This window comes from Lonchura striata, chromosome 30 (genome assembly GCF_050655825.1).
Source record: "Lonchura striata isolate lonStrDom1 chromosome 30, ASM5065582v1, whole genome shotgun sequence".
NCBI classification, from domain to species: domain Eukaryota; kingdom Metazoa; phylum Chordata; class Aves; order Passeriformes; family Estrildidae; genus Lonchura; species Lonchura striata.
The window spans coordinates 8,428,588-8,455,998 of record NC_140732.1 but is presented as its reverse complement, the minus strand read 5'-3'; the positions used below and the strand labels follow the sequence as shown (position 1 = coordinate 8,455,998).

At 63.8% G+C, this 27,411-nt stretch overlaps 2 protein-coding genes across 6 annotated transcripts; one reads left to right on the top strand and one right to left on the bottom strand.

The window, feature by feature from the left end:
• The first annotated feature begins 720 nt into the window (after nt 1-720).
• ATG4D (autophagy related 4D cysteine peptidase) lies at nt 721-11,620 on the top strand. 5 transcript variants are annotated; one of them, XM_085563367.1, is made up of 10 exons: nt 721-1,041; nt 2,328-2,411; nt 4,091-4,267; nt 4,398-5,436; nt 5,539-5,603; nt 5,708-5,799; nt 5,938-6,612; nt 6,713-6,791; nt 9,023-9,139; nt 9,251-11,620. In XM_085563367.1, the coding sequence occupies exons 1-10, from the start codon at nt 879-881 to the stop codon at nt 11,125-11,127; spliced, it is 4,368 nt and encodes a 1,455-aa protein (XP_085419493.1). In that variant the 5' UTR covers nt 721-878; the 3' UTR covers nt 11,128-11,620. The 5 variants fall into 5 exon arrangements, with proteins under 5 accessions (XP_085419493.1, XP_085419494.1, XP_085419492.1 ...); XM_085563366.1 differs by having other exon boundaries at nt 723-1,041; nt 5,708-6,433; nt 6,488-6,612; XM_085563369.1 differs by adding an exon at nt 8,863-8,939 and having other exon boundaries at nt 747-1,041; nt 5,708-6,612; nt 9,251-9,439.
• Nucleotides 11,621-12,749: 1,129 nt separating this feature from the next.
• Nucleotides 12,750-27,310, bottom strand: KRI1 (KRI1 homolog). The gene is given in 20 exon segments (XM_085563370.1): nt 12,750-13,000; nt 13,003-13,121; nt 13,214-13,309; nt 13,419-13,483; nt 13,581-13,711; nt 16,475-16,610; nt 18,084-18,160; nt 18,234-18,309; nt 18,396-18,566; nt 18,650-18,745; nt 20,856-20,961; nt 21,599-21,711; nt 22,201-22,275; nt 23,558-23,651; nt 23,735-23,784; nt 24,443-24,500; nt 24,962-25,085; nt 25,957-26,062; nt 26,241-26,311; nt 27,052-27,310. Coding segments are annotated over 20 exon segments (2,004 nt in total). The 5' UTR covers nt 27,134-27,310; the 3' UTR covers nt 12,750-12,842.
• Nucleotides 27,311-27,411: the final 101 nt, after the last annotated feature.

Genomic DNA, 27,411 nt, shown 5'->3' with positions numbered 1-27,411 from the left:
GCAGACCCCCAAAATCTCCAGGACCCCCCAAAGCCCCCCAATTGCCCCCAAACCCCACCCAGGACCCCCCAAACCCCCTCCAGGACTCCCCAATCTCCCCCAAACCCCTCCGAGATCCCATCCAGGACCCCCCAAACCACGCCAGGACCCCCCAAACCCCTCCGAGATCCCATCCAGGACCCCCCAAACCCCTCCAGGACCCCCCAAACCCCCCCCAGGACCCCCCAAACCCCTCCGAGATCCCATCCAGGACCCCCCAAACCCCCCCCAGGACCCCCCAAACCCCTCCAGGACCCCCCAAACCTCCCCCAGGACCCCCCAAACCCCTCCGAGATCCCCTCCAGGACCCCCCAAACCCCCTCCAGGACCCCCCAAACCCCTCCGAGATCCCATCCAGGACCCCCCAAAGCCCCCCAATTGCCCCCAAACCCCATCCAGGACCCCCCCAGGACCCCTCAAACCCCTCCAGGACCCCCCAAACCCCATCCAGGACCCCCAAACCCCCCAATCGCCCCCAAACCCCATCCAGGACCCCCCCAGGAACCCCCAAACCCCATCCAGGACCCCTCCAGGACCCCCCAAACCCCTCCGAGGTCCCACCCAGGACCCCCCAAACCCCCGCCCCGAATCGCCGGTGATTTGCATAGCCACGCCCACTTGCCGGGATTCTGGTCCCGCTCTTCCTCTGGCCACGCCCACACGCATTGTGATTTGCATATCCACGCCCATACACTCGTTGATCTGCATAACCACGCCCGTACACTACGATTTGTATAGCCACGCCCACATACACTGATATTTGCATAACCACGCCCCTTTCCGGTGTTCTAGCCCCGCCCTCTCTGTTGGCCACGCCCCCTCCGGGCGCCGCCGCCGCCATGAGCGGGGGGGGGGAGGGACCGGGACCCCCCCCGGGAGCGAAACCGGGACCGGAACCGGCACCGGGACCAGGACCGGCACCGGGACCCCCCCCCGGGGCCGAGCGGGGCGGGCAGCGCGTGCGGGGCCGCGTGCTCGCGGCCTGGAACAGCGTCAAATACGGTGGGAACCGGGACACCGGATACCGGGAGACCGGGAGACCGGGAGACCGGGATACCGGGATACCGGATACCGGGAGACCGGGATATCGGGAGACCGGGACACCGGGACACCGGGATACCGGGAGACCGGGAGACCGGGACACCGGGATACCGGGAGACCGGGATACCGGGAGACCGGATACCGGGAGACCGGGAGACCGGGATACTGGGATACCGGGACACCGGGATACCGGGACACCGGGAGACCGGGACACCGGGATACCGGGAGACCGGGAGACCGGGATACCGGGAGACCGGATACCGGGAGACCGGAACACCGGGCACCGGGATACCGGGATTCCGGGACGGGATACCGGGATATCGGGACGCCGGGATACCGGGACACCGGGATATCGGGAACGGGATACCGGGAACGGGACACCGGGATGGGAACAGGGAGGCACCGGAACCCCGGGCACCGGGATACCGGATACCGGGATACCGAGAGACGGGGACACAGGGAAGGGGAACGGGGATTCGGGAGTACCGGGATTTGGGGTTCCGGTATCCGTGATTACCGGGGCTGGGGTCCCGGTATCCGGTGTTACCGGGGCTGGGGTCCCGGTATCCGGTGCTCCCGGTATCCCATGTTCCCAGTATCCGGTGTTCCCGGTATCCGGTGCTCCCGGTATCCGGTGTTCCCGGTATCCGGTGCTCCCGGTATCTGATACTCCCGGTATCCGGTGTTCCCGGTATCCGGTGCTCCCGGTATCCAGTGCTCCCGGTACCCGGTGCTCCCGGTACCCGGTGCTCCCGGTATCTGATACTCCCGGTATCCGGTGTTCCCGGTATCCGGTGCTCCCGGTATCCGGTGCTCCCGGTACCCGGTGCTCCCGGTATCCGGTGCTCCCGGTATCTGATACTCCCGGTATCCGGTGTTCCCGGTATCCGGTGCTCCCGGTACCCGGTGCTCCCGGTATCCGGTGTTCCCAGTATCCGGTGTTCCCGGTACCCGGTGTTCCCGGTATCCGGTGTTCCCGGTATCCAGTGTTACCGGGGTTGGGGTCCCGGTATCCGGTGCTCCCGGTACCCGGTATTCCCGGTATCCGGTGTTCCCGGTATCCGGTGTTCCCGGTATCCGGTACTCCCGGTATCCGGTACTCCCGGTACCCGGTGTTCCCGGTACCCGGTGCTCCCGGTATCCGGTGCTCCCGGTATCCGGTGTTCCCGGTACCCGGTGCTCCCGGTACCCGGTATTCCCGGTACCCGGTGCTCCCGGTATCCGCTCTGACGCCATTTCCCGCCCAGGCTGGACGCTGCGGCCGCGGCCCCGGTTCAGCCCCCGGGACCCCCTGTACCTGCTGGGGAGGGTCTACGCACCGGGGAACGGGGGTGAGCGCGACCCCCGGGAGCGACCGGGACCCCCGGGGGGTGAACGGGACCCCCGGGGGGTGAACGGGACCCCCGGGGCTGAGCGGGACCCCCGGGGGGTGAACGGGACCCCCGGGGCTGGGCGGGACCCCCGGGGGGTGAACGGGACCCCCGGGGCTGGGCGGGACCCCCGGGCTGGGCGCGACCCCCGGGCTGGGCGAGAGGGACCCCCGGGAGCGACCGGGACCCCCGGGCTGGGCGCGACCCCTGGGCTGGGCGAGAGGGACCCCCGGGAGCGACCGGGACCCCCGGGAGCGACCGGGACCCCCGGGCTGGGTGCGACCCCCGGAGGATGAACGGGACCCCCGGGGGGTGAACGGGACTCCCGGGAGCGAGCGGGACCCCCGGGGGGTGAACGGGACCCCCGGGAGCGAGCGGGACCCCCGGGACTGGGCGGGACCCCCGGGGGGCTCGGGGGGATCCCACCCCCGTTTCTCATCCCCCACCGAGCCGGTCCTGGCGGGGATTTGGGGGGTCTCAGGGGGTCTCGGGGGTCTCGGGGCTCTGAGGGGGATCTGGGTGGGGGTCTCAGGGTTCTGAGGGGGCCTGAGGGGTCTGAGTGGGATCTGGGGGGGATCTCGGGGGGTCTCGGGGGTCTGGGGGGGTCTCAGGGGGTCTCACGGCTCTGAGTGGGATCTGGGGGGGATCTCGAGGGTCTCAGGGGGTCTCGGGGGTCTGAGTGGGATCTGGGGGCGGTTTTAGGGGTCTCGGGGGGTCTGAGTGGGATCTGAGGGGGGTCTCGGGGGGTCTCGGGGCTCTGAGTGGGATCTGGGGGGGGTCTCAGGGGTCTGAGGGGGGGTCTCAGGGGGTCTCGGGGGTTTGAAGGGGATCTGGGGGGATCTGAGGGGTCTGAGAGGGAGTTTTGGGGGGTCTCGGGGGTCTGGGGGGTCTCAGGGGGTCTCGGGGCTCTGAGTGGGATCTGGGGAGGTCTCAGGGATCTGGGGGTGGTCTCAGGGGTCTCGGGGCTCTGAGGGGGGGTCTCAGGGGGTCTCAAGGGTCTCGGGGCTCTGAGGGGGGGTCTCAGGGGTCTCAGGGGTCTCGGGGCTCTGAGGGGGGGTCTCAGGGGTCTGAGGGGGGGTCTCAGGGGTCTCAGGAGTCTCGGGGGGTCTCAGGGCTCTGAGGGGGGTCTCAGGGGTCTCAGGGGTCTCAGGGGTCTCGGGGCTCTGAGGGGGGGTCTCAGGGGTCTCAGGGGTCTCAGGGCTCTGAGGGGGGGTCTCAGGGGTCTCAGGGGTCTCAGGGGTCTGGGGGCTCTGAGGGGGGGTCTCAGGGGTCTCAGGGGTCTCAGGGGTCTCGGGGCTCTGAGGGGGGTCTCAGGGGGTCTCAGGGGTCTCGGGGCTCTGAGGGGGGGTCTCAGGGGTCTCAGGGGTCTCAGGGCTCTGAGGGGGGGTCTCGGGGCTCTGAGGGGGGGTCTCAGGGCTCTGAGGGGTCTCGGGGCTCTGAGGGGGGGTCTCGGGGCTCTGAGGGGGGGTCTCAGGGGTCTCAGGGGTCTGGGGGCTCTGAGGGGGGGTCTCAGGGGTCTCAGGGGTCTCAGGGGTCTGGGGGCTCTGAGGGGGGGTCTCAGGGGTCTCAGGGGTCTCAGGGGTCTCGGGGGGTCTCAGGGCTCTGAGGGGGGTCTCAGGGGTCTCCCCCCCGTTCCCCAGAGGAGCTGCGGCGCTTCCGGCGGGATTTCCGCTCCCGCCTGTGGCTGACCTACCGGAGGGGCTTCCCGGCGCTGCCCGGGACCCCCGCCCGCAGCACCGACTGCGGCTGGGGCTGCACCCTGCGCAGCGCCCAGATGCTGCTGGGCCAGGGGCTGCTGCTGCACCTGCTGGGCCGCGGTGAGCGACCCCCGGGACCCCCCCCGGGACGACCACCGGGACCACCCCCGGGGCCGCGGGAAGACCCCCGCACCGGGGGGATGGCGGGGGGGACGCTCCTCGAGCCCCCCGCCCCGTCCCTCAATTCCAGACTGGATGTGGCCGGAGGCGCTGCTGGAACCGGAGGCGGCCCGGGACCACCGGGGATGGACACGGGACCACCGGGATGGACCGAGGGACCCCCGGGATGGGCCGAGGGACCACCGGGATGGGCCGAGGGACCCCCGGGATGGGCCGAGGGATCACCGGGATGGACCGAGGGACCACCGGGATGGGCCGAGGGATCACCGGGATGGACCGAGGGATCACCGGGATGGACCGAGGGACCCCCGGGATGGGCCAAGGGATCACCGGGATGGACCGAGGGATCACCGGGATGGGCCGAGGGATCCCCGGGATGGGCACGGATCCCCCAGGGTGGACCCCGCGACCACCGGGAGGATGCGGGATATCCCGGGACGGACCCGGGACCCCCCGGGACAGACCCGGGACATCCCGGGATTGACGCGACCCCCCCAGAATGGACCGGGACCCACCGGGATGGACACGGAGCCCTCCGGGGGGACACGGGACCACTCGGGACAACCCCGGGACCGCCCTGGACAGGTCCGGGACCCCTCGGGACAGCCCCGGGACCCCTCGAAACAACCCCGGGACCCCCCGGGACAGACCCAGGACCACCCGGGACAGGTCCGGGACCCCTCGGGACAGCCCCGGGACCCCCCGGGACAGGTCCGGGACCCCTCGGGACAACCCCGGGACCCCCCGGGACAGGTCCGGGACCCCTCGGGACAACCCCGGGACCCCTCGGGACAGGTCCGGGACCCCCCGGGACAGGTCTGGGACCCCTCGGGACAGCCCCGGGACCCCCTGGGACAGGTCTGGGACCCTCCGGGACAGCCCCGGGACCCCTCGGGACAGCCCCGGGACCCCCCGGGATGGCCCCGGGACCCCCCGGTCGCCCCCCGAGCCCCCCGGGACGCGGAGCAGCGGCACCGGGCCATCGTGTCGTGGTTCTCGGACCAGCCCCGGGCCCCGTTCGGGATCCACCGGCTGGTGGAGCTGGGCCGGGAGTTCGGCAAGAGCGCCGGGGACTGGTTCGGTCCCGCCATCGCCGCCCACCTGCTCCGGTGAGCGGCACCGGGGGGCTCGGGGGGGACCCCCGGGGGGTCCACCGGGACCCCCTCCCCACTCGCCACCCACCCGGGACCCACCGATCCCGTCCCGTTCAGGGCGGCCGTGGAATCCTGCACCGAGACCCCCGGGCTCGCCGTCTACGTGGCCCAGGATTGCACCGGTACCGGGGGGGAACCGGTTTTTTTTGGGGGGGGGTCCCCGGTTTGGGGAGGGGTCGGGAATGAGCGGCGCCTCCCTTCCCGGTTTTTGGGGTTTTTTTTGCAGTTTATAAAGAGGACGCGGCCGGGTTGGTGCGGGGCGAGCGTGACGGGGATGCGGCGGGACGCGGAGCGCCGGGAATACCGGGAGCACCGGGACACGGGACACCGGGAACACCGGGAGCACCGGGAGCACCGGGATTAGGAATACCGGGAGCGCTGGGACACGGGACACCGGGACTGGGAACATCGGGAGCGCCGGGAATACCGGGAGGACCGGGACCGGGAACAGCGGGAGCGCCGGGACACGGGACACCAGGACCGGGAACATCGGGAGCACCGGGATTGGGAACATCGGGAGCACCGGGATTGGGAATACCGGGAGCGCCGGGAATACCGGGAGCACCGGTACCGGGAACATCGGGAGCACCGGGATCGGGAGCACCGGGATTGGGAATACCGGGAGCTCCGGGACACGGGACACCGGGAGCGCCGGGATTTGCAACACCAGGACCGGGAGCACCGAGAGCACCGGGAACGGAAACACTGGGAGTCCTGGGATGCAGAACACCGGGACCGAGAGCACCGGGACTGAAAACAGCGGAAATCCCGGGACCGGGAACACCGGGAGCACCGGGACATGGAACATCGGGAGTCCCGGGACACGGGATACCGGGACCGGGAACACCGGGACCGGGAGTTCCGGGACTGGGAACATCGGGAGCTCCGGGACTGGGAGCATCGGGACCGGGAACACCGGGACCGGGAGCTCCGGGATTGGGAACATCGGGAGCTCCGGGACTGGGAACACCGGGACCGGGAGCTCCGGGATTGGGAACATCGGGACCGGGAACACCGGCACCGGAAGCACCGGGAGCACCGGAGCCGGGCCATCGCCGCGGGCTCATCCTGCTGGTACCGGCGCGCTTGGGGGGCGAACACCTGAACCCCGTGTACGTGGAGTGCGTCAAGGTGGGTCTGGGGGCGATCCCGGTACCGGGGAACCGTTCCCGGTGCCGGGGAACCGTTCCCGGTGCCGTTCCCGGTGCCACCGCGCGTCCCTCCCCGCCAGGAGCTGCTGCGGCTCCGCTCGTGCCTCGGCATCATCGGCGGGAGGCCCCGGCACTCGCTCTTCTTCCTCGGCTTCCAAGGTACCGGGAACGGGAGGGGCCCGGGGGTTACCGGGGGTTACCGGGGGGTTCCCGGGAGGATTCCCGGGAGGATTCCCGGCGGTCCCGGGGGGGTTCCCGGGAGTCCCGGGGGCTCCCGGGGGTGTACCGGGGGTTCTGGTGGTGTTCCGGGGGTCCCGGGGGGATTCCCGGGAGGATTCCCGGCGGTCCCGGGGGGGTTCCCGGGAGTCCCGGGGGGTTACCGGGGGTCCCGGGGGTGTACCGGGGGTTCTGGTGGTGTTCCGGGGGTCCCGGGAGGATTCCCGGGGGGGTCCCGGGGGGATTCTCGGGGGTCCCGGGGGGATTCCCGGCCTTTTCCCGGGGGTCCCGGGGATGTTCCTGGGGTGTTTCCGGGGGTCTCGGGGGGTTCCCGGGGGTGTCCCGGGGTGTTCCCAGGGGTCCCGGGAGGATTCCCGGGTGGATTCCCGGGGGGAATCCCGGGGGGGTTCCCGGGGTGTTCCCGGTGGTCCTGGGGGGATTCTCGGGGGGGTTCCCGGGGGTCCCGGGAGTGTTCTGGGAGTCCCGGGGGGATTCCCGGCCTTTTCCCAGGGGTCCCGGGAGGATTCCCGGGGTGTTCCCGGGAGTCCCGGGATGTTCCCAGGGGTCCTGGGGGTGTTCTTGGGATGTTCCCGGGGGTCCCGAGGGGATTCCCGGGTGGATTCCCGGTGGGATTCCCGGGGGTCCCGGGGGGTTCCCGGGTGGATTCCCGGGTGTTCCGGGGGTTTCCCGGGTATATTCCCGGGATGTTCCTGGGTGGATTCCCGGTGGGATTCCCGGGGGTCCTGGTGGGATTCCCGGGTGGATTCCCGGTGGGATTCCCAGTGGGATTCCCGGGATGTTCCCAGTGGGATTCCCGGGATGTTCCCGGGTGGATTCCCTGTGGGATTCCCGGTGGGATTCCCGGGATGTTCCCGGGTGGATTCCCGGGAGGATTCCCGGGATGTTCCCGGTGGGATTCCCAGGTGGATTCCCGGGTGTTCCGGGGGTTTCCCGGGAGGATTCCCGGGATGTTCCCGGGTGGATTCCCTGCGGGATTCCCTGTGGGATTCCCGGTGGGATTCCCGGGATGTTCCCGGGTGGATTCCCGGTGGGATTCCCGTTGGGATTCCCGGGATGTTCCCGGGATGTTCTCGGTGGGATTCCCGGGATGTTCCCGGGTGGATTCCCTGTGGGATTCCCGTTGGGATTCCCGGGTGGATTCCCGGGTGTTCCGGGCGTTTCCCGGGTGGATTCCCGGGGGGATTCCCTGTGGGATTCCCGGGTGGATTCCCGGTGGGATTCCCGGGGGTCCCGGGGGGTTCCCGGGTGGATTCCCGGGTGTTCCGGGCGTTTCCCGGGTATATTCCTGGGATGTTCCCGGGAGGATTCCCGGGTGGATTCCCGGGCGTTTCCCGGGTGGATTCCCTGTGGGATTCCCGGTGGGATTCCCGGGATGTTCCCAGGTGGGATTCCCGGTGGGATTCCCGGGATGTTCCCGGTGGGATTCCCGGTGGGATTCCCGGTGGGATTCCCGGGATGTTCCCGGTGGGATTCCCGGGTGGATTCCCGGGCGTTTCCCGGGTGGATTCCCGTTGGGATTCCCGGGTGGATTCCCTGTGGGATTCCCAGTGGGATTCCCGGGTGGATTCCCTGCGGGATTCCCGGGTGGATTCCCGGTGGGATTCCCGGGTGGATTCCCGTTGGGATTTGAGGGTGGATTCCCGGTGGGATTCCCAGGGGTCCCGGGGGGTTCCCGGGTGGATTCCCGGGTGTTCCGGGGGTTTCTCGGGAGGATTCCCGGGATGTTCCCGGTGGGATTCCCGGGATGTTCCCGGTGGGATTCCCGTTGGGATTCCCGGGATGTTCCCGGTGGGATTCCCGGGACGTTCCCGGTGGGATTCCCGGGATGTTCCCGGGTGGATTCCCGGGATGTTCCCGGTGGGATTCCCGGGATGTTCCCGTTGGGATTCCCGGGATGTTCCCGGTGGGATTCCCGGGATGTTCCCGTTGGGATTCCCGGGACGTTCCCGGTGGGATTCCCGGGGGTCCCCACCCCTCGGCGCCCCCTCCCCAGGTGACTCCCTGCTCTACCTGGACCCTCACCTGTGCCAGCCCTGCGTGGACACCACCCGGCCCGATTTCCCTCTGCAGGTGGGCGCCCCCCAAAAAATCGGGGTGGGGGTCTCCGCGGGTTGTGACCCCCCCCCAAATTTCCCTCCCTCCCCCTCCCCAAGTCTTTCCACTGCTGCTTCCCACGGAAAATTCCCTTCGGGAAGATGGATCCCAGCTGCACCTTCGGCTTCTACGCCGCCGCGACGGAGCTGGAGCAGCTTTGGGGGGACCTGGCCCAGGTGAGACCCGTTTTTATTTGGGGAGGGGGTCTGGGGGGGTGTCATCCCCCCTAAATGATTTATTTTTTGGTGCTGAGCCCCCCCCAAACCCACCCACCCAATTTTATCCAGGTGCTGTCCCCCCGCTCGGCTCCGGAGCGTTATCCCATCTTCAGCCTGGCCGAGGGTCGCGCTCGGGACCACCACCCCAAAAACCCGGACCCCCACCCCCCCGGGCCGCCCCCTCCCCTTCCCCGCTGGGGGAAACGCCCCAAAAATCCCAACCCGGAGGAGTTCGTGCTCCTGTGAGACCCCCGAAACCCCCCACCCAAGCACTGGATGGACCCCTCCCCAAATTTGGGCTGTTTTGGGTACCCCGGGCTGCCCCCCTTCCCCACACCCCAAAAATCCCAACCCGGAGCCCCCCAAATCCCCCACCCAAAAACTGGATGGACCCCTCCCCAAATTTGGGGCTGTTTTGGGTCATTCTGGGCCGCCCCCTCCCCTTCTCCACACCCCAAAAATCCCAACCTGGAGCCCCCCAAATCCCCCACCCAAAAACTGGATGGACCCCTCCCCAAATTTGGGGTGTTTTGGGTCATTTTGGGACCCCCAAACCCTGGGCCGCCCCCTCCCCTTCCTCACACCCCAAAAATCCCAACCCGGAGCCCCCCGAAACCCCCCACCCAAACACTGGACGGACCCCTCCCCAAATTTGGGGCTGTTTTGGGTCATTCTGGGCCGCCCCCTCCCCTTCCCCATGCCCCAAAAATCCCAACCCGGAGCCCCCCGAACCCCCCACCCAAACACTGGACGGACCCCTCCCCAAATTTGGGCTGTTTTGGGTCATTCTGGGCCGCCCCCTCCCCTTCTCCACACCCCAAAAATCCCAACCTGGAGCCCCCCAAATCCCCCACCCAAAAACTGGATGGACCCCTCCCCAAATTTGGGGTGTTTTGGGTCATTTTGGGACCCCCAAACCCTGGGCCGCCCCCTCCCCTTCCTCACACCCCAAAAATCCCAACCCGGAGCCCCCCGAACCCCCCACCCAAACACTGGATGGACCCCTCCCCAAATTTGGGGCTGTTTTGGGTCATTTTGGGACCCCCAAACCCCGGGCCGCCCCCTCCCCTTCTCCACGCCCCAAAAATCCCAACCCGGAGCCCCCCCGAACCCCCCACCCAAACACTGGACGGACCCCTCCCCAAATTTGGGGCTGTTTTGGGTACCCCGGGCCGCCCCCTCCCCTTCTCCACACCCCAAAAATCCCAACCTGGAGCCCCCCAAAACCCCCACCCAAACACTGGACGGACCCCTCCCCAAATTTGGGCTGTGGGTACCCCGGGACGCCCCCTCCCCTTCCCCACACCCCAAAAATCCCAACCCGGAGCCCCCCGAACCCCCACCCAAAAACTGGATGGACCCCTCCCCAAATTTGGGCTGTTTTGGGTCATTCTGGGCCGCCCCCTCCCCTTCCCCAAAAATCCCAACCCGGAGCCCCCCAAACCCCCCACCCAAACACTGGATGGACCCCTCCCCAAATTTGGGGCTGTTTTGGGTCATTTTGGGACCCCCAAACCCCGGGCCGCCCCCTCCCCTTCTCCACGCCCCAAAAATCCCAACCCGGAGCCCCCCAAACCCCCCACCCAAACACTGGACGGACCCCTCCCCAAATTTGGGCTGTTTTGGGTCATTCTGGGCCGCCCCCTCCCCTTCTCCACACCCCAAAAATCCCAACCTGGAGCCCCCAAAACCCCCCACCCAAACACTGGATGGACCCCTCCCCAAATTTGGGGCTGTTTTGGGTCATTTTGGGACCCCCAAACCCCGGGCCGCCCCCTCCCCTTCTCCACGCCCCAAAAATCCCAACCCGGAGACCCCCGAAACCCCCACCCAAACACTGGACGGACCCCTCCCCAAATTTGGGGCTGTTTTGGGTACCCTGGGCCGCCCCCTCCCCTTCCCCACACCCCAAAAATCCCAACCCGGAGGAGTTCGTGCTCCTGTGAGACCCCCGAAACCCCCCACCCAAACACTGGACGGACCCCTCCCCAAATTTGGGCTGTTTTGGGTCATTCTGGGCCGCCCCCTCCCCTTCTCCACGCCCCAAAAATCCCAACCCGGAGCCCCCCGAAACCCCCACCCAAACACTGGACGGACCCCTCCCCAAATTTGGGCTGTTTTGGGTCATTCTAGGCCCTCCCCTTCTCCACACCCCAAAAATCCCAACCTGGAGCCCCCCAAAATCCCCCACCCAAACACTGGACGGACCCCTCCCCAAATTTGGGGCTGTTTTGGGTCATTCTGGGCCGCCCCCTCCCCTTCCCCACACCCCAAAAATCCCAACCTGGAGACCCTGAAACCCCCCACCCAAACACTGGACGGACCCCCCCCCAAATTCACTGTCAGAGCTGCTCGGGGTGGGGGGGGTTATTTATTGCTGTGCTCAGGACCCCCCCGGCCGCGCCCCCCACCCCCAAATAAAAACTTGAATGGATCGAAGGGATTTTCCGGAGGGGTTTTGGTGTTTTCCCGGGAATTTCAAATGTTTTCCCAGGAATTTCGAATGTTTTCCCAGGAATTTCAAATGTTTTCCCAAGAATTTCGAATGTTTTCCCAGGAATTTCAGGTGTTTTCTTGGGAATTCCAAGTGTTTTCCCAGGATTTTCAGGTGTTTTCTTGGGAATTCCAAGTGTTTTCCCAGGATTTTCAGGTGTTTTCTTGGGAATTCCAAGTGTTTTCCCAGGAATTTCAGGTGTTTTCTTGGGAATTCCAAGTGTTTTCCCAGGATTTTCAGATGTTTTCTTGGGAATTCCAAGTGTTTTCCCAGGATTTTCAGGTGTTTTCTTGGGAATTCCAAGTGTTTTCCCAGGATTTTCAGGTGTTTTCTTGGGAATTCCAAGTGTTTTCCCGGGAATTTCAGGTGTTTTCCTGAGGGTTTGGGGCATTTTTCCTGCGTTTCTGTTTTTTCCCATTGACGGCTGCTGTTATCCCGGTGTTCCCGAGGTTTTTCCCAGGATTTTTCTCGGTGCTTTTCCAAGGATTTTTCTCCTTGTTTCCAGAATTTCTCCCGGTGTTTTTCCCAGGATTTTTCTCCATGTTCCCAGGATTTTTCCCTGGGTTTTTCCCGGTATTTTTCCCGGTGTTCCCAGGATTTTCCCCGTGATTTTTCTCTGTGTTTTTCCCAGGATTTTTCCCGCTATTTTCCCCGGTGTTCCCGCTATTTTTCCCGGTATTTTCCCCACTGTTCCTGGTATTTTTCCCGCTATTTTCCCTGGTATTCCCGGTATTTTTACCAGTATTTTCCCCAGTATTCCCGCTATTTTTCCCGCTATTTTCCCCGGTATTCCCGGTATTTTTCCCGGTATTCCTGCTATTTTTCCCGCTATTTTCCCTGCTATTCCCGCTATTTTTCCCGCTATTCCCGCTATTTTCCCCAGTATTTTCCCCAGTATTCCTGGTATTTTTCCTGCTATTTTCCCTGCTATTCCTGCTATTTTTCCCAGTATTTTCCCCGCTATTCCCACTATTTTTCCCGGTATTTTTCCCAGTATTTTCCCTGGTATTCCCGCTATTTTCCCTGCTATTCCCGCTATTTTTCCCAGTATTTTCCCCGCTATTTTTCCCGCTATTCCCGCTATTTTCCCTGCTATTCCCGCTATTTTTCCCGCTATTTTTCCCAGTATTTTCCCCGCTATTCCCGCTATTTTCCCCGCTATTCCCGCTATTTTTCCCGCTGTTTTTCCCCCTCCGCCGCAGCTGCCGGAAGCGGAGCCGGCGGGGGTTGAGGCCGAAGGCTTCCAGCCTCTTCCCGCTGAACTCCCGCCCCCCCAAACGCACCGTCCCACCCAGGGGGGGTCCCCCCTTCCTCCGGGGACCCCCACCATTTTTGGGGGACCCCCCTTTGCCTTCCTCCTCCTCCTCCTCCTCCTCCTCCAGCCGCTTCCTCTTCTCCCGCCGCTTCTTCCCGAATTTCGGCTTCGGCGCCGCCGCCTCCTCCGGCCTGTGACAACCACGATGATGATGATGATGATGATGATGGGGAGGGGGCTCGGACACCCCAAAATCCCCTCCCGAGACCCCCACCCCACATACTCAGCCGCGAGGGACCTCAAGATCCGCAGCTTCTTGCCCAGGTTCTTCGCCCGCCGGCTGTAGTTGGCCTGGTCCTGCCTCTCCTCCTGCTCCGAGCTGCCGCGTTGGGGGGCGTGGAATCCGTCAGCCCCCCAAAAATCCCGGGGAGGGGTCCGTGAGCCCCCAAAAAACCCCCCAAAAAAATAAAAAATCGCCCCCAACTCACCGGTACATGCAGGTCTTCCGCAGCGAGCACCAGCGGTTCAGCTCCTTGTCGTCGGCCGCCAGGATCTGGGGTGGGCGCGTGGGTTGGGGCAGGTTTTGGGGGGGGTCCCAGCTCCCCCCCGGGGTGGGTTTTGGGGGGTTTTGGGGTTTTTTGGTCCCTCACCTCGTCCGTGGTGAGGCCGAAGTCGCAGGGCGGCACCCGGCGGTATTTGAAGCGGCACGGGAGGTCCCCGACCACGTCCTCGAAGTCCAGCCCGTAGAACTCGTCCAGGTACTGCTCGAAGGGACCCCGGGCTGCGGGCATGGGGGGTTTGGGGGGTCCCGAGGGGGTCCCGAGGGGGTTTGGGGGGTCCCGAGGGGGTCCCGAGGGGGTTTGGGGGGTCCCGAGGGGGTTTGGGGGTGCCAGGAGGGGTTTGGGGGGTCCCAGGAGGGATTTTGGGGGTGCCAGGAGGGGTTTGGAGTGTGCCAGGAAGGGTCTGGGGGATGCCAGGAGGGTTTGGGGGGGGTCCTGGGGGGTCCCAAGGGGGTTTGGGGGTGCCAGGAGGGGTTTGGGGGGTCCTGGGCTATCCCAGGGGGCTCCAGGAGGGGTCTGGGGGATCCCAGGGGGGGTTTGGGGGGTCCTGGGGGGGTCCCAGGGGGCTCCAGGAGGGGTTTGGGGGGGGTCCTGAGGGGTCCCGGGAGGGGTTTGGGGGGTCCCAGGAAGGGTCCCAGAGCGTTTTGGGGGTCCCAGGAGGAGTTTGGGGGGGTCCCAGAAAGGGTTTGCGGGGGGACTGGGGGTCCCAGGAGGGGTTTGGGGGGTCCCGGGGGGGTTTGGGGGGTCCCGAGGGGGTTTGGGGGTGCCAGGAGGGGTTTGGGGGGTCCCAGGAGGGATTTTGGGGGTGCCAGGAGGGGTTTGGAGTGTGCCAGGAAGGGTCTGGGGGATGCCAGGAGGGTTTGGGGGGGGTCCTGGGGGGTCCCAAGGGGGTTTGGGGGGTCCCAGGAGGGGTTTGCGGGGTCCCAGAGGGGGTTTGGGGGGTCCTGGGATATCCCAGGGGGCTCCAGGAGGGGTTTGGGGGGGTCCTGAGGGGTCCCGGGAGGGGTTTGGGGGGTCCCAGGAAGGGTCCCAGAGCGTTTTGGGGGTCCCAGGAGGAGTTTGGGGGGGTCCCAGGAAGGGTTTGCGGGGGGGACTGGGGGTGCCAGGAGGAGTTTGGGGGGTCCCGGGGGGGTTTGGGGGGTCCTCGGGGGGTTTTGGGGGGTCCCGAGGGGGTTTGGGGGGTGCCAGGAGGGGTTTGGAGTGTGCCAGGAAGGGTCTGGGGGATGCCAGGAGGGTTTGGGGGGGTCCTGGGGGGTCCCAAGGGGGTTTGGGGGGGTCCCAGGAGGGGTTTGGGGGGTCCCAGGGGGATCCCAGAGTGTTTTGGGGGGTCCCGGGAGGAGTTTGGGGGGTCCTCGGGGGGGTTTGGGGGGTCCCAAGGGGGTTTGGGGTTGCCCAGGAGGGGTTTGGGGGGTCCTCGGGGGGGTTTGGGGGGTCCCGAGGGGGTTTGGGGGGTCCCGAGGGGGTTTGGGGGTGCCAGGAGGGGTTTGGGGGGTCCCAGGAGGGATTTTGGGGGTGCCAGGAGGGGTTTGGAGTGTGCCAGGAAGGGTCTGGGGGATGCCAGGAGGGTTTGGGGGGGGTCCTGGGGGGTCCCAAGGGGGTTTGGGGGTGCCAGGAGGGGTTTGGGGGGTCCTGGGATATCCCAGGGGGCTCCAGGAGGGGTCTGGGGGATCCCAGGGGGGGTTTGGGGGGTCCTGGGGGGGTCCCAGGGGGCTCCAGGAGGGGTTTGGGGGGGGTCCTGGGGGGTCCCGGGAGGGGTTTGGGGGGTCCCAGGAAGGGTCCCAGAGCGTTTTGGGGGTCCCAGGAGGAGTTTGGGGGGGTCCCAGAAAGGGTTTGCGGGGGGACTGGGGGTCCCAGGAGGGGTTTGGGGGGTCCCGGGGGGGTTTGGGGGGTCCCGAGGGGGTTTGGGGGGTCCCGAGGGGGTTTGGGGGTGCCAGGAGGGGTTTGGAGTGTGCCAGGAAGGGTCTGGGGGATGCCAGGAGGGTTTGGGGGGGTCCTGGGGGGTCCCAAGGGGGTTTGGGGGGTCCCAGGAGGGGTTTGCGGGGTCCTCGGGGGGGTTTGGGGGTCCCGAGGGGGTTTGGGGGTGCCAGGAGGGGGTTTGGGGGGTCCCAGGAAAGGTTTGGGGGGTCCCAGGGGGCGTCTGGGGGATCCCAGGGGGGGTTTGGGGGGTCCTGGGGGGTCCCAGGGGGCTCCAGGAGGGGTTTGGGGGGGACTGGGGGTCCCAGGAGGAGTTTGGGGGGTCCCAGGAGGGGTCCCAGAGGGGTTTGGGGGGTCCCAGGAGGAGTTTGGGGGGTGCCAAGGAGGTCCCAGGGTGGTTTGGGGGGGCCTGGGGAGTCCCAGGAGGGGTTTGGGGGGTCCCAGGAGGGGTTTGGGGGGTCCCAGAGGGGTTTGGGGTATCCAGGGGGGTTTGGGGGATCCTGGGGGGGTCCCAGGAGGGGTCTGGGGGATCCCGGGGGGATTTGGGGGGGTCCCAGGAGTCCCAGAAGTGTTGCAGAGGGGTGACAGGAGGGGTTTGGGGGGTCCCAGGGTGATTTAGGGGGCCTGGGGAGTCCCAGGAGGAGTTTGGGGGGTCCTGGGGGGTCCCAGGAGGGATTTCGGGGGTGCCAGGAAAGGTTTGGGGGGTCCCAGGAGGAGTTTGGAGTGTGCCAGGAGGGGTTTGGGGGGTCCTGGGGGGTCCCAGAGGGGTTTGGGGGGTCCCAGGAGGGTCCCAGGGGGGTCCCAGAGGGGTTTGGGGGGTCCTGGGGGGGGTTTGTGGGGTCCCAGGAGGGGTTTGGGGTGAATCTCAGGGATTTTGGGGGTGTTTTCCCTGGGATTTTTGGGGTGAATCTCAGGGATTTTTTGGGGGTTTTTCCCAGGGATTTTTGGGGTGAATCTCAGGGATTTTGGGGGTGTTTTCCCTGGGATCTTTGGGGTGAATCTCAGGGATTTTTTGGGGGTTTTTCCCAGGGATTTTTGGGGTGAATCTCGCGGATTTTGGGGGTCCCCACCGGGGTCGAACGGGGGCTTCTCCCTCTCCAGGGCCTCCCGGAACTTCGTCTTCCTCCTCTTCCTCCCGAAGGTCACCTCGGGGGGGGCCCGGCCCGGGGGGTCCGGGGGGTCCCCGGGGACGTAATCGGCGTCCATCTGTGGGGGGGGTCAGTGGGGAGGGGGCTGCACCCCCAGATTGGGGCGGGGACCCCCCCTGGGGTGGGGACCCCCCCCAACCTTCCTCCTCCTCCTCCTCCTCGTCCTGGGATCAGCCCTGGGGGGCTCAATCCAATTGGGGGGGGGGTCTCATTCTAATTTGAGGGGGTCTCATTAAAATTGGGGGGGGGTCTCATTAAAATTGAGGGGCGTCTCATTAAAATTGGGGGGGTTTCATTAAAATTGGGGGGGTCTTATTCCAATTAGGGGGGTCTCATTCTAATTTGAGGGGGTCTCATTAAAATTGGGGGGGTCGTCATTAAAATTTGGGGGGTCTCATTAAAATTAGGGGCGTCTCATTAAAATTGGGGGGTCGTCATTAAAATTGGGGGGGTCTCATTAAAATTGGAGGGGGTCTCATTAAATTGAGGGGGTCTCATTAAAATTGGGGGGGATCTCATTAAAATTGGGGGGGTTTCATTAAAATTGGGGGGGGTCTTATTCCAATTAGGGGGGTCTCATTCTAATTTGAGGGGGTCTCATTAAAATTGGGGGGGTCGTCATTAAAATTTGGGGGGTCTCATTAAAATTAGGGGCGTCTCATTAAAATTGGGGGGGGTCTCATTAAATTGAGGGGGTCTCATTAAAATTGGGGGGGATCTCATTAAAATTGGGGGGGTTTCATTAAAATTGGGGGGGGTCTTATTCCAATTAGGGGGGTCTCATTCTAATTTGAGGGGGTCTCATTAAAATTGGGGGGGTTTCATTAAAATTAGGGGGGGGTCTCATTCTAATTTGAGGGGGTCTCATTAAAATTGGAGGGGGTCTCATTAAAATTTGGGGGGTCTCATTAAAATTAGGGGCATCTCATTAAAATTGGGGGGGGTCTCCTCTTCCTCCTCTTCTTCCTCATGCTGGGCTCAACCCTGGGGGTGGGCACAGCTTTGAGGGGGGGTCTCATTCCAATTCGGGGGTCTCATTAAAATTAGGGGCGTCTCATTAAAATTGGGGGGGTCTCATTAAAATTGGGGGGGGTCTCATTAAATTTGGGGGGGTCTCCTCTTCCTCCTCTTCTTCCTCGTGCTGGGCTCAGCCCTGGGGGTGGGCACAGCTTTGAGGGGGGGGTCTCATTCCAATTCGGGGGTCTCATTAAAATTAGGGGCGTCTCATTAAAATTGGGGGGGGTCTCATTAAATTTGGGGGGGGGTCTCATTAAATTTGGGGGGGGGTCTCCTCTTTCTCCTCATGCTGGGCTCAGCCCTGGGGGTGGGCACAGCTTTGAGGGGGGGTCTCATTCCAACTTTGGGGGGTTTCTTTCCATCTTTAGGGGGTTTCTTTCCATTTTTGGGGGTCTCATTCCAACTTTGGGGGCTTTCTTTCCATCTTTGGGGGTCTCATTCCAATTCAGGGGTCTCATTAAAATTGGGGAGGGGTCTCATTAAAATTGGGGAGGGGTCTCCTCCTCCTCCTCACCACGAAGTCGGGGTCCTCGCAGTGCGGCTCCCTCGGGGGCTCCTCCCTCCCGCTCCAGCCGTCCCAGTTCCAACCATCTGCCAAAATTCCGGGCTGAGCAGGGGGGTCCCCAACCCCCCTGAAGACCCCCGGGGACCCCTCCCCACTCACCATCCGAGCCTTCCTCCTCCTCAAACCTCGGCTTCTCCTCTTCCTCCCGCCCGTAGTACTCCTCACCGAACCACTCCTGCCGCCAGGAACAGGGGGGTGCTCAGCGGGGATTTTGGGGTGGGGGTCAGGAATTTGGGGAGGATTTTTTGGGGGTCCACCCACGGCCATCAGGCGGTCGTGGCGCTCGGGGTCGAAATCCTCGAGGAGGAGGGAGCGGCTGAGGCCGAAGGCCGCGCAGCCGGAGGCGTCGCGGATGCGGGCGAGGCGGGCGGCCAGCTCCTGCCGCTTCAGGTTCTTCAGCTGCTTCAGCTCCTCCCTGCGCCGGGCCCGCTCCTTTTTTTGGGGAGAAAAAACCCCGAAAAATTTAAATTCGGGGTGTTGGGGTACCCCAGGAATGGGCGGTGGGTCTTCCTCACCTTCCTCTTCCTCTGGCGGGTCTGCTCGCGCTTCTCCTTGCGCCGCTCGTCGCGGCGCCGCACCGACGTGGGGATGAGGCGGGGGAAGGTTTGGAGCTGGGAAAAAGGGGGTGGGACCCCGAAATTAATGCCAAAAATGGGGGGTGGGACCCCGAAATTAGCCCCTAAAAATGGGGGGTGGGACCCCGAAATTAGCCCCTAAAAATGGGGGGTGGGACCGCGAAATTAATGCCAAAAATGGGGGGTGGGACCCCGAAATTAGCCCCTAAAAATGGGGAGTGTGAGCCCAAAATTAACACCCAAAAATGGGGAATGTGACCCCAAAATTAACCCCCAAAAATGGGGAATGTGACCCCAAAATTAATGCCAAAAATGGGGGGTGGGACCCCGAAATTAGCCCCTAAAAATGGGGGGTGGGACCCCGAAATTAACCCCCAAAAATGGGGGGTGGGACCCCGAAATTAGCCCCTAAAAATGGGGGGTGGGACCCCGAAATTAACCCCTAAAAATAGGGGGTGTGTCCCTAAAAATGGGGTTAAGGACCCCAAAATTAACCCCCCAAAATGGGGAATGTGACCCCGAAATTAACCCCCAAAAATGGGGGGTGGGACCCCGAAATTAATGCCAAAAATGGGGGGTGGGACCCCGAAATTAGCCCCTAAAAATGGGGAGTGTGAGCCCAAAATTAACACCCAAAAATGGGGAATGTGACCCCAAAATTAACCCCCAAAAATGGGGAATGTGACCCCAAAATTAATGCCAAAAATGGGGGGTGGGACCCCGAAATTAGCCCCTAAAAATGGGGGGTGGGACCCCGAAATTAACCCCCAAAAATGGGGGGTGGGACCCCGAAATTAACCCCTAAAAATAGGGGGTGTGTCCCTAAAAATGGGGTTAAGGACCCCAAAATTAACCCCCCAAAATGGGGAATGTGACCCCGAAATTAACCCCCAAAAATGGGGGGTGGGACCCCGAAATTAATGCCAAAAATGGGGGGTGGGACCCCGAAATTAGCCCCTAAAAATGGGGAATGTGACCCCAAAATTAACCCCCAAAAATGGGGGGTGGGACCGCGAAATTAATGCCAAAAATGGGGGGTGGGACCCCGAAATTAGCCCCTAAAAATGGGGGGTGGGACCCCGAAATTAACCCCCAAAAATGGGGGGTGGGACCCCGAAATTAGCCCCTAAAAATGGGGGGTGGGACCCCGAAATTAGCCCCTAAAAATGGGGGGTGGGACCCCGAAATTAACCCCTAAAAATAGGGGGTGTGTCCCTAAAAATGGGGTTAAGGACCCCAAAATTAACCCCCCAAAATGGGGAATGTGACCCCGAAATTAACCCCCAAAAATGGGGGGTGGGACCCCGAAATTAATGCCAAAAATGGGGGGTGGGACCCCGAAATTAACCCCTAAAAATGGGGAGTGTGAGCCCAAAATTAACACCCAAAAATGGGGGGTGTGACCGCAAAATTAATCCCTAAAAAAAGGGAGTGTGAGCCCAAAATTAATCCCCAAAAATGGGGGGTGGGACCCCAAAATTTTCACCTCCCACCCCCGAAATTTTTTAGGGCGTTTCGTAGAGATTTTTGGGGGACTTTTTGGGGGATTTTGGGGGATTTTCGGAATTTTTTGGGGGGTTTTGGTGGATTTTTTTGGAGGTTTTTTTTGGGGTTTTCTTTGGGGGGATTTTGAAGGATTTTCCGGGAATTTTTGGGGTTTTGGGGGAATTTTTTGGGGGATTTTTGAGGGGTTTGGGGGATTTTTTTGGGGATATTTGGGGGTTGTTTGGGGGGATTTTTTGGGGGATTTTTTGGAGGGTTTTTGGGTTTTTTTGGGGTTTTCTTTGGGGGGGGGTTTTGGGGGATTTTTGGAGGTTTTGGGGGAATTTTGGGGGGTTTTGGGGGATTTTTCGGGAATTTTTGAGGGATTTTTTGGGGGGTTTTGGGGGATTTTTTTGGGGATTTTTGGAGGATTTTTGGGATGTTTGGGGAGGATTTTTGGGAGTTTTGGGGGATTTTTTGGGAGGTTTGGGGAGGAGTTTTGCGGGGATTTTTTGGGAATTTTTGGGGGATTTTTGGGGTTTTTTTTGGGAGATCTTGCCCCTGACCCCAAATTTCACCCCCTGACCCCAATTTTCACCTCCCACCCCCAAATTTTCACCTCCCACCCCCAAATTTCGCCCCCCACCCCCCAAAATTCCCCCACCTGGGCCGCCCCCGGCTCCTCGAAGCGGAAGTTGTGGCGGCGCTCGAAGTCCTGCTGCCGCTGCAGGAACTGCTCCCCCTCGTCCGAGGAGTCCTCCAGGGGGGCCCTGGGGGTTTGGGGGGCTCCAGAGGGGTCTGGGGGTCCCCCTCAACATTTTGGGGGTCCCTGGGGGTCTCCGGGGGTCCCTGGGGGTCCCCAATCCTCATCCCGAGGCTGCTCCGGGAGCGGCTCCCAGGGGGGCTCCAGGGAGGGTTTGGGGAGGATTTTGGGGGGCTCTGGAGGATTTTGGGGGGCTCTTGAGGATTTTGGGGGGCTCTGGGTGGTCTTGGGGGGCTCCAGAGGGTTTTGGGGAGGTCTGGGGGTCCCCCTCACCCTTTTGGGGGTCCCTGGGGGTCCCCACTCCTCATCCCGAGGCTGCTCCGGGAGCGGCTCCCAGGGGGTGTCCGGGGAGGATTTGGGAGGATTTTGGGGGGCTCCAGGGGATTTTGGGGGGCTGCAGAGGATTTTGGGGGGCTCCAGAGGGGTCTGGGGGTCCCCCTCAACATTTTGGGGGTCCCTGGGGGTCTCTGGGGGGTCCCATTCCTCATCCCAAGGCTGCTCCGGGAGCGGCTCCCAGTGGGGCTCCAGGGAGGGTTTGGGGAGGATTTTGGGGGGCTCCAGAGGATTTTGGGGGGCTCCGGAGGATTTTGGGGTGCTGCAGAGGATTTTGGGGGGCTCCAGGGGGTCTGGGGGGTCCCTCTCACCCTTCCTCCCCCTCCTGCTCCTCCTCCTCCTCGCCGCAGCCCAGCAGGAAATCCCGCAGGAATCGCTCGCCCGGCTCCAGCGCCGGGTCCGACCAGAACCTCTGCAGAGGCTCCTGGGGGCAAATTTGGGGGTTCAGGGGGGTGGGAGGGGGAAATTTGGGGGTTCAGATTTTGGGGGAGGTGAAATTTGGGGGTTCAGAGTCGGGGGGAACCTCCCGGGACCCCCCAAACCCACCCAAAACCCAACCCAGGTCCTGCAGCGGCTCCTGGGGGAAATTTGGGGGTTCGGTGGGGTGGGAAGGGAAATTTGGGGGTTCAGGGGGGGTGGGAGGGGGAAATTTGGGGGTTCAGGGGGGTGGGAGGGGGAAATCTGGGGGTTCAGATTTTGGGGATGGGGAAATTTGGGGGTTCAGAGTCGGGGGGAACCCCCAAAACCCACCCAGAGCCCCCCAAACCCACCCCAAACCCACCCCAGGTCCTGCAGCGGCTCCTGGGGGAAATTTGGGGGTTCGGTGGGGTGGGAATGGAAATTTGGGGGTTCAGAAGGGGAAATTTGGGGGTTCAGATTTTGGGGACCCCCCCGGGACCCCCCAAATCCTCACCAGGTCCTGCAGAGGCTCCGGGGGGGGCTCGGCCTGGCCCCGCAGCCAGCGCAGGTATTGATCCTGCTCCGGGGCCTGGGGCACCCCAAAACTCAGTGAGGGACCCCAAAATTCAGTGAGGGACCCCAAAATTCACCCAGGGACCCCAAACCTCCCCCAGGACCCTGAAACCCCCACCAGGGACCCCCAAAACCCCCCCGGGATCTCCCCCAGGAACCCCAAACCCCTCCTGGGACCCCCAAAACCCCCCCAGGACCCCTCTGAGACCCCAAAACCTCCCCAGGGACCCCTAAAACCCCCCCCAGGACCCCCAAAACACTCCCAGGACCCCCCAAACCTCTCCTGAGACCCCCAAAACCACCCCCAGGGACCCCCCCCCAGGGACTCCAAACCTCTCCTGAGACCCCCCAAACCTCCCCCAGGACCCCCCAAACCCCCCCAGGGACCCCTGAGACCCCAAAACCTCCCCAGGGACCCCCAAAATCCCCCCCAGGACCCCCAAACCTCCCCCAGGGACCCCCAAACCTCCCCAGGGACCCCCAAACCTCCCCCAGGGACCCCCTGGGACCCCCCAAACCTCCTCCAAACCCCCCCAGGACCCCCAAAATCCCCCCCGGGACCCCCCCAGGACCCCCAAAATCTCACCAGGGACCCCCAAAACCCCCCAAACCTCCCCTGGGACCCCCTGGGACCCCCCCAAACCTCCTCCAAACCCCCCCAGGACCCCCAAAATCCCCCCCAGGACCGCCCCAGGACCCCCAAAATCTCACCAGAGACCCCCAAAACCCCCCAAACCTCCCCTGGGACCCCCAAACCTCCTCCAAACCCCCCCAGGACCCCCCCAAACCTCCCCCAGGGACCCCCAAACCTCCCCCAGGGACCCCCTGGGACCCCCCAAACCTCCTCCAAACCCCCCCAGGACCCCCAAAATCCCCCCCGGGACCCCCCCAGGACCCCCAAAATCTCACCAGGGACCCCCAAAACCCCCCAAACCTCCCCTGGGACCCCCTGGGACCCCCCCAAACCTCCTCCAAACCCCCCCAGGACCCCCAAAATCCCCCCCAGGACCGCCCCAGGACCCCCAAAATCTCACCAGAGACCCCCAAAACCCCCCAAACCTCCCCTGGGACCCCCAAACCTCCTCCAAACCCCCCCAGGACCCCCCCAAACCTCCCCAGGGACCCCCAAACCTCCCCCAGGGACCCCCTGGGACCCCCCAAACCTCCTCCAAACCCCCCCAGGACCCCCAGAATCTCACCAGGGACCCCCCAAACCTCCCCCAGGGACCCCCAAACCTCCCCAACCTCCTCCAAACCCCCCCAGGACCCCCAAAATCCCCCCCGGGACCCCCCCTCACCTTCTCCTCCCGGCTGGGGCTCCGGGCTCTGAGCAGGGTCCCTCCCCCCCCTTCCTCCTCCTCCTCCTCCTCCTCCTCCAGGAAGGCTCGGAAGCTGCGGGGGGGTCAAAGGTCACGCCCGGGACCCCCCAAAAATCCCCGGGACCCCCCAAAAACCCCCCCGGGACCCCCCCTCACCTCTCCTTCAGCGCCCGCTGCTCCTCGGCGTAGCTGGGGGAGGCCTCGGCCTGGGGGGGGGAGAGAATTTTGGGGGGTTTTGGAAATTTTTGGGGGGTTTTAGAAACTTTTTGGGGGGTTTTAGAAATTTTTGGGGGATTTTAGACTTTTTTGGGGGATTTTAGAAATTTTTTGGGGGATTTTAGGGGTTTTTTGGGGGGTTTCATGGAGATTTTTGGGGGGTTTTAGAGGGTTTCATAGAGATTTTTTGGGGGTTTCAGGGGATTTTTGGGGGGGTCTCGGGAATTTTGGGGGGTTTTATAAATTTTTTTGGGGGTTGTATAAATTTTTTGGGGTTCGTATAAATTTTTTGGGGTGTTTTAGAAATTTTTGGGGAGGTTTCATAGAAATTTTTGGGGGATTTTAGAAATTTTTTTGGGGGGTTTTATAAATTTTTTGGGGGGGTTTAGAGATTTTTGGGGGATTTTAAGTATTTTTAGGGGGGTCTCATAGAGATTTTTGGGGGTTTCAGGGGAGTTTTTGGGAGACTTTAGGTATTTTTAGGCGGCTTTCTTAGAGATTTTTTGGGGGTCTCACAGATTTTTGGGGGGGTTTTATAAATTTTTGGGGGCTTAGAGATTTTTGGGAAATTTTAGAAATTTTTAGGGGGGTCTCGGGGATTTTTTGGGGGGTTTTGGGGATTTTTGGGGGGCTCTGAGCTCCCCTCACCTTCCTCCTCTTGGCCGCCGCCTCCTCATCCTCCTCATCCTCCTCGTCCACGAATTTCCTGCGGGGAGGGGACGCTCAGGACCCCCCAAAAATCCCCCCAAAATCTCCCAAAAAACCCCCAAAATCTCCCAAAAACCCCCCAGAAAACCCTAAAAAATCCCCCCAAACCCTCCCAAAAAAAACCCCCAAAAAATCCCCAAAAATCCCAACAAAAACCCCAAAACAAATCCCCCAAACCCCCCCAAAAACCCCCTCAAAAAATCCCCAAAAATTTCAAAAAAAACCCACAAAAAAACCCAAAAAATCCCTCAAAATCCCCAAAAAATCCCCCAAAAATCCCCCCAAAAAATTAAAAAAAAACCCCAAAAATCCCCAAAAAATCCCTCAAAACCCCTCAAAATCCCCCAAAAATCCCCAAAAAAATCCCCCAAAAATCTCAAAAAAACCCTCCCCCTCCCAAAAAAAAACCCCAAACCCAAAATTGCCCAAAATCCCCCAAAATTTCCCCAAAATCCTCACCCATCCTTCTCCAGCAGCACCTTCCGCTCGTAATCCCTGAGGAACATGGGGGGGGCCGGGCCTTCCTCCTCATCTTCCTCCTCATCCTCCTCCTCATCTTCCTCCTCATCCTCCTCCTCCGAGTCTGGGGGTGCCCGGGATCAGTTTTGGGGACCCCCCCCCCCATTTTTGGGGACCCCCCCCCATTTTTTGGGACCCCTCCCCATTTTTGGGGACCCCCCCCGGGCTCGGCCTTCCTCCCCCTCCTCCTCATCTTCCTCCTCCTCTTCCTCTTCTAGGGGTGCCCGGGATCAGTTTTGGGGACCCCTCCCCATTTTTGGGGACCCCCACCTGATTTTTTGGGATCCCCCTCGGTTTTTGGGACCCCCCGCCCCCGATTTTTGGTGACCCCCCCTTTTTGGGGACCCCCCCAATTTTGGGGACCCCCCTCAATTTTAGGGACCCCCCATTTTTGGGGACCCCCCCCAATTTTCGGTTCCCCTCCGGTTTTTTGGGACCCCCCCATTTTTGGGACCCCCCCCCGAGTTTTTGGGACCCCCCCCTGGTTTTTTTGCCCCCCCCCCCCCATTTTTGGGGACCCCCCCAATTTTAGGGACCCCCCCTCAATTTTAGGGACCCCCCCGATTTTTGGGGACCCCCCCGATTTTTGGGGACCCCCCCCGATTTTGGGGACCCCCCACTTTTTGGTGACCCCCCCCTTTTTGGGGACACCCCCCCGGTTTTTTGGAACCCCCCCCCCCATTTTCGGTCCCCCCCCAATTTTTTGGGACCCCCCCTGGTTTTTTTGCCCCCCACCCCATTTTTGGGGACCCCCCCCAATTTTGGGGACCCCCCCTCAATTTTAGGGACCCCCCCCAATTTTCGGTCCCCCCCCGGTTTTGGGACCCCCCCCCAATTTTCGGTCCCCTCCCCGGTTTACGGTGCCCCCCCCGGTTTTGGGACCCCCCCCCATATTTTGGGGACCCCCCCCCCCCATTTTTGGCCCCCCCCGGTACCGGGGCGGGTGAAGAACGTGGAATCCTCCCGGTAAATTCGGGGGTCGCGCGTCTTCAGCAGCGCCAGCGTCCGGTAAAACTCCCGGTCCCGCCGGGGGTCCCGGGGCTGCGGGAGGGGCGGGGGGGTCAGGGGGGCACCGGGAGCACCGGGAGCACCGGGAGCACCGGGATTACCGGGAGCACCGGGAGTACCGGGAACACCGGGAGCACCGGGATTACCGGGAGCACCGGGATTACCGGGAGCACCGGGAGTACCGGGAACACCGGGAGCCCCCCGCGCTCACCACATCGTCCCCGCTGGACTCGGAGCTGTCGCTGTCGCTGCTGTCCCCGGTGTCCCCGTAGCGGTCCCGCACTGCCGGGGCACCGGAGAGGATCAGAGCCGGTACCGGGAGCACCGGGGGGTCACCGGAGCCTCTCAGAACCGGACCCGGGGACACCGGGGGGCACCGGAGCCGCTCAGAATCGGTACCGGGGGCAGCGGGGAGCACCGGAGCAGTACCGCCCGGTTCCCTCCGGTCCCTCCCGGTTCCCCCGTTCCCGGCCCCGGTTCCCCCGTTCCCAGCCCCGTTCCCGGCCCCGGTTCCCCCGGTCCCAGCCCCGTTCCCAGCCCCGGTCCCGCCCCGTTCCCGTTCCCGGCCCCGGTCGCGGCTCTCACGCCGCTGCAGCTCCTCCCGCTGCCGGTACCGTCCGGTTCCCCCGTTCCCAGCCCCGTTCCCGTTCCCAGTTCCCAGCCCCGTTCCCGGCCCGTTCCCGGCCCGGTCCCGGCTCTCACGCCGCTGCAGCTCCTCCCGCCGCCGGTACCGCCCGGTTCCCCCGTTCCCAGCCCCGGTTCCCCCGTTCCCAGCCCCGTTCCCAGCCCCGTTCCCAGCCCCGGTCCCGGTTCCCCCGTTCCCAGCCCCGTTCCCGGCCCGTTCCCGGGCCGGTCCCGGCTCTCACGCCGCTGCAGCTCCTCCCGCCGCCGGTACCGCCCGGTTCCCCCGTTCCCAGCCCCGGTTCCCCCGTTCCCAGCCCCGGTTCCCCCGTTCCCAGCCCCGTTCCCGGCCCGTTCCCGGCCCGGTCCCGGCCCGTTCCCGGCCCGGTCCCGGCTCTCACGCCGCTGCAGCTCCTCCCGCCGCCGGTACCGTCCGTAGCGCTCCGCGAACGCGGCGTTCACGCGGAGCCCGGGCTCCGCCATGCCGGCCCACGTGACCGCCGCCACTTCCGCCTCCGCCGCCCCACGTGACGCAGGCGCCCCGCCCCTTCCCGCCCGTTCGGCCACGCCCCTTTCCACTCTTAAAAGGGCAACGGCGGCAGGAGAGGAGAGTGGGCCCCACCGAGCCCCGCCCAGCCGGGACCCCCAAAATGGGACCGGGACCCCCAAAATGGAACCGGGACCCCCCAAAGTGGAACTGGGATCCCCAAAATGGGACCGGGACCCCCCAAAATGGAACTGGGATCCCCAAAATGGAACTG

Excerpts from the sequence above, each read along its gene's own strand:
- ATG4D (XM_085563365.1), top strand. The coding sequence starts at position 879 with ATGAGCGGGGGGGGGGAGGGACCGGGACCCCCCCCGGGAGCGAAACCG. Across the intron at positions 5,437-5,538 it reads ATCGCCGCCCACCTGCTCCG|GGCGGCCGTGGAATCCTGCA; the intron begins GTGAGCGGCACC and ends CGTCCCGTTCAG. Across the intron at positions 6,792-9,022 it reads CTTCTTCCTCGGCTTCCAAG|TCTTTCCACTGCTGCTTCCC; the intron begins GTACCGGGAACG and ends CCCCTCCCCAAG.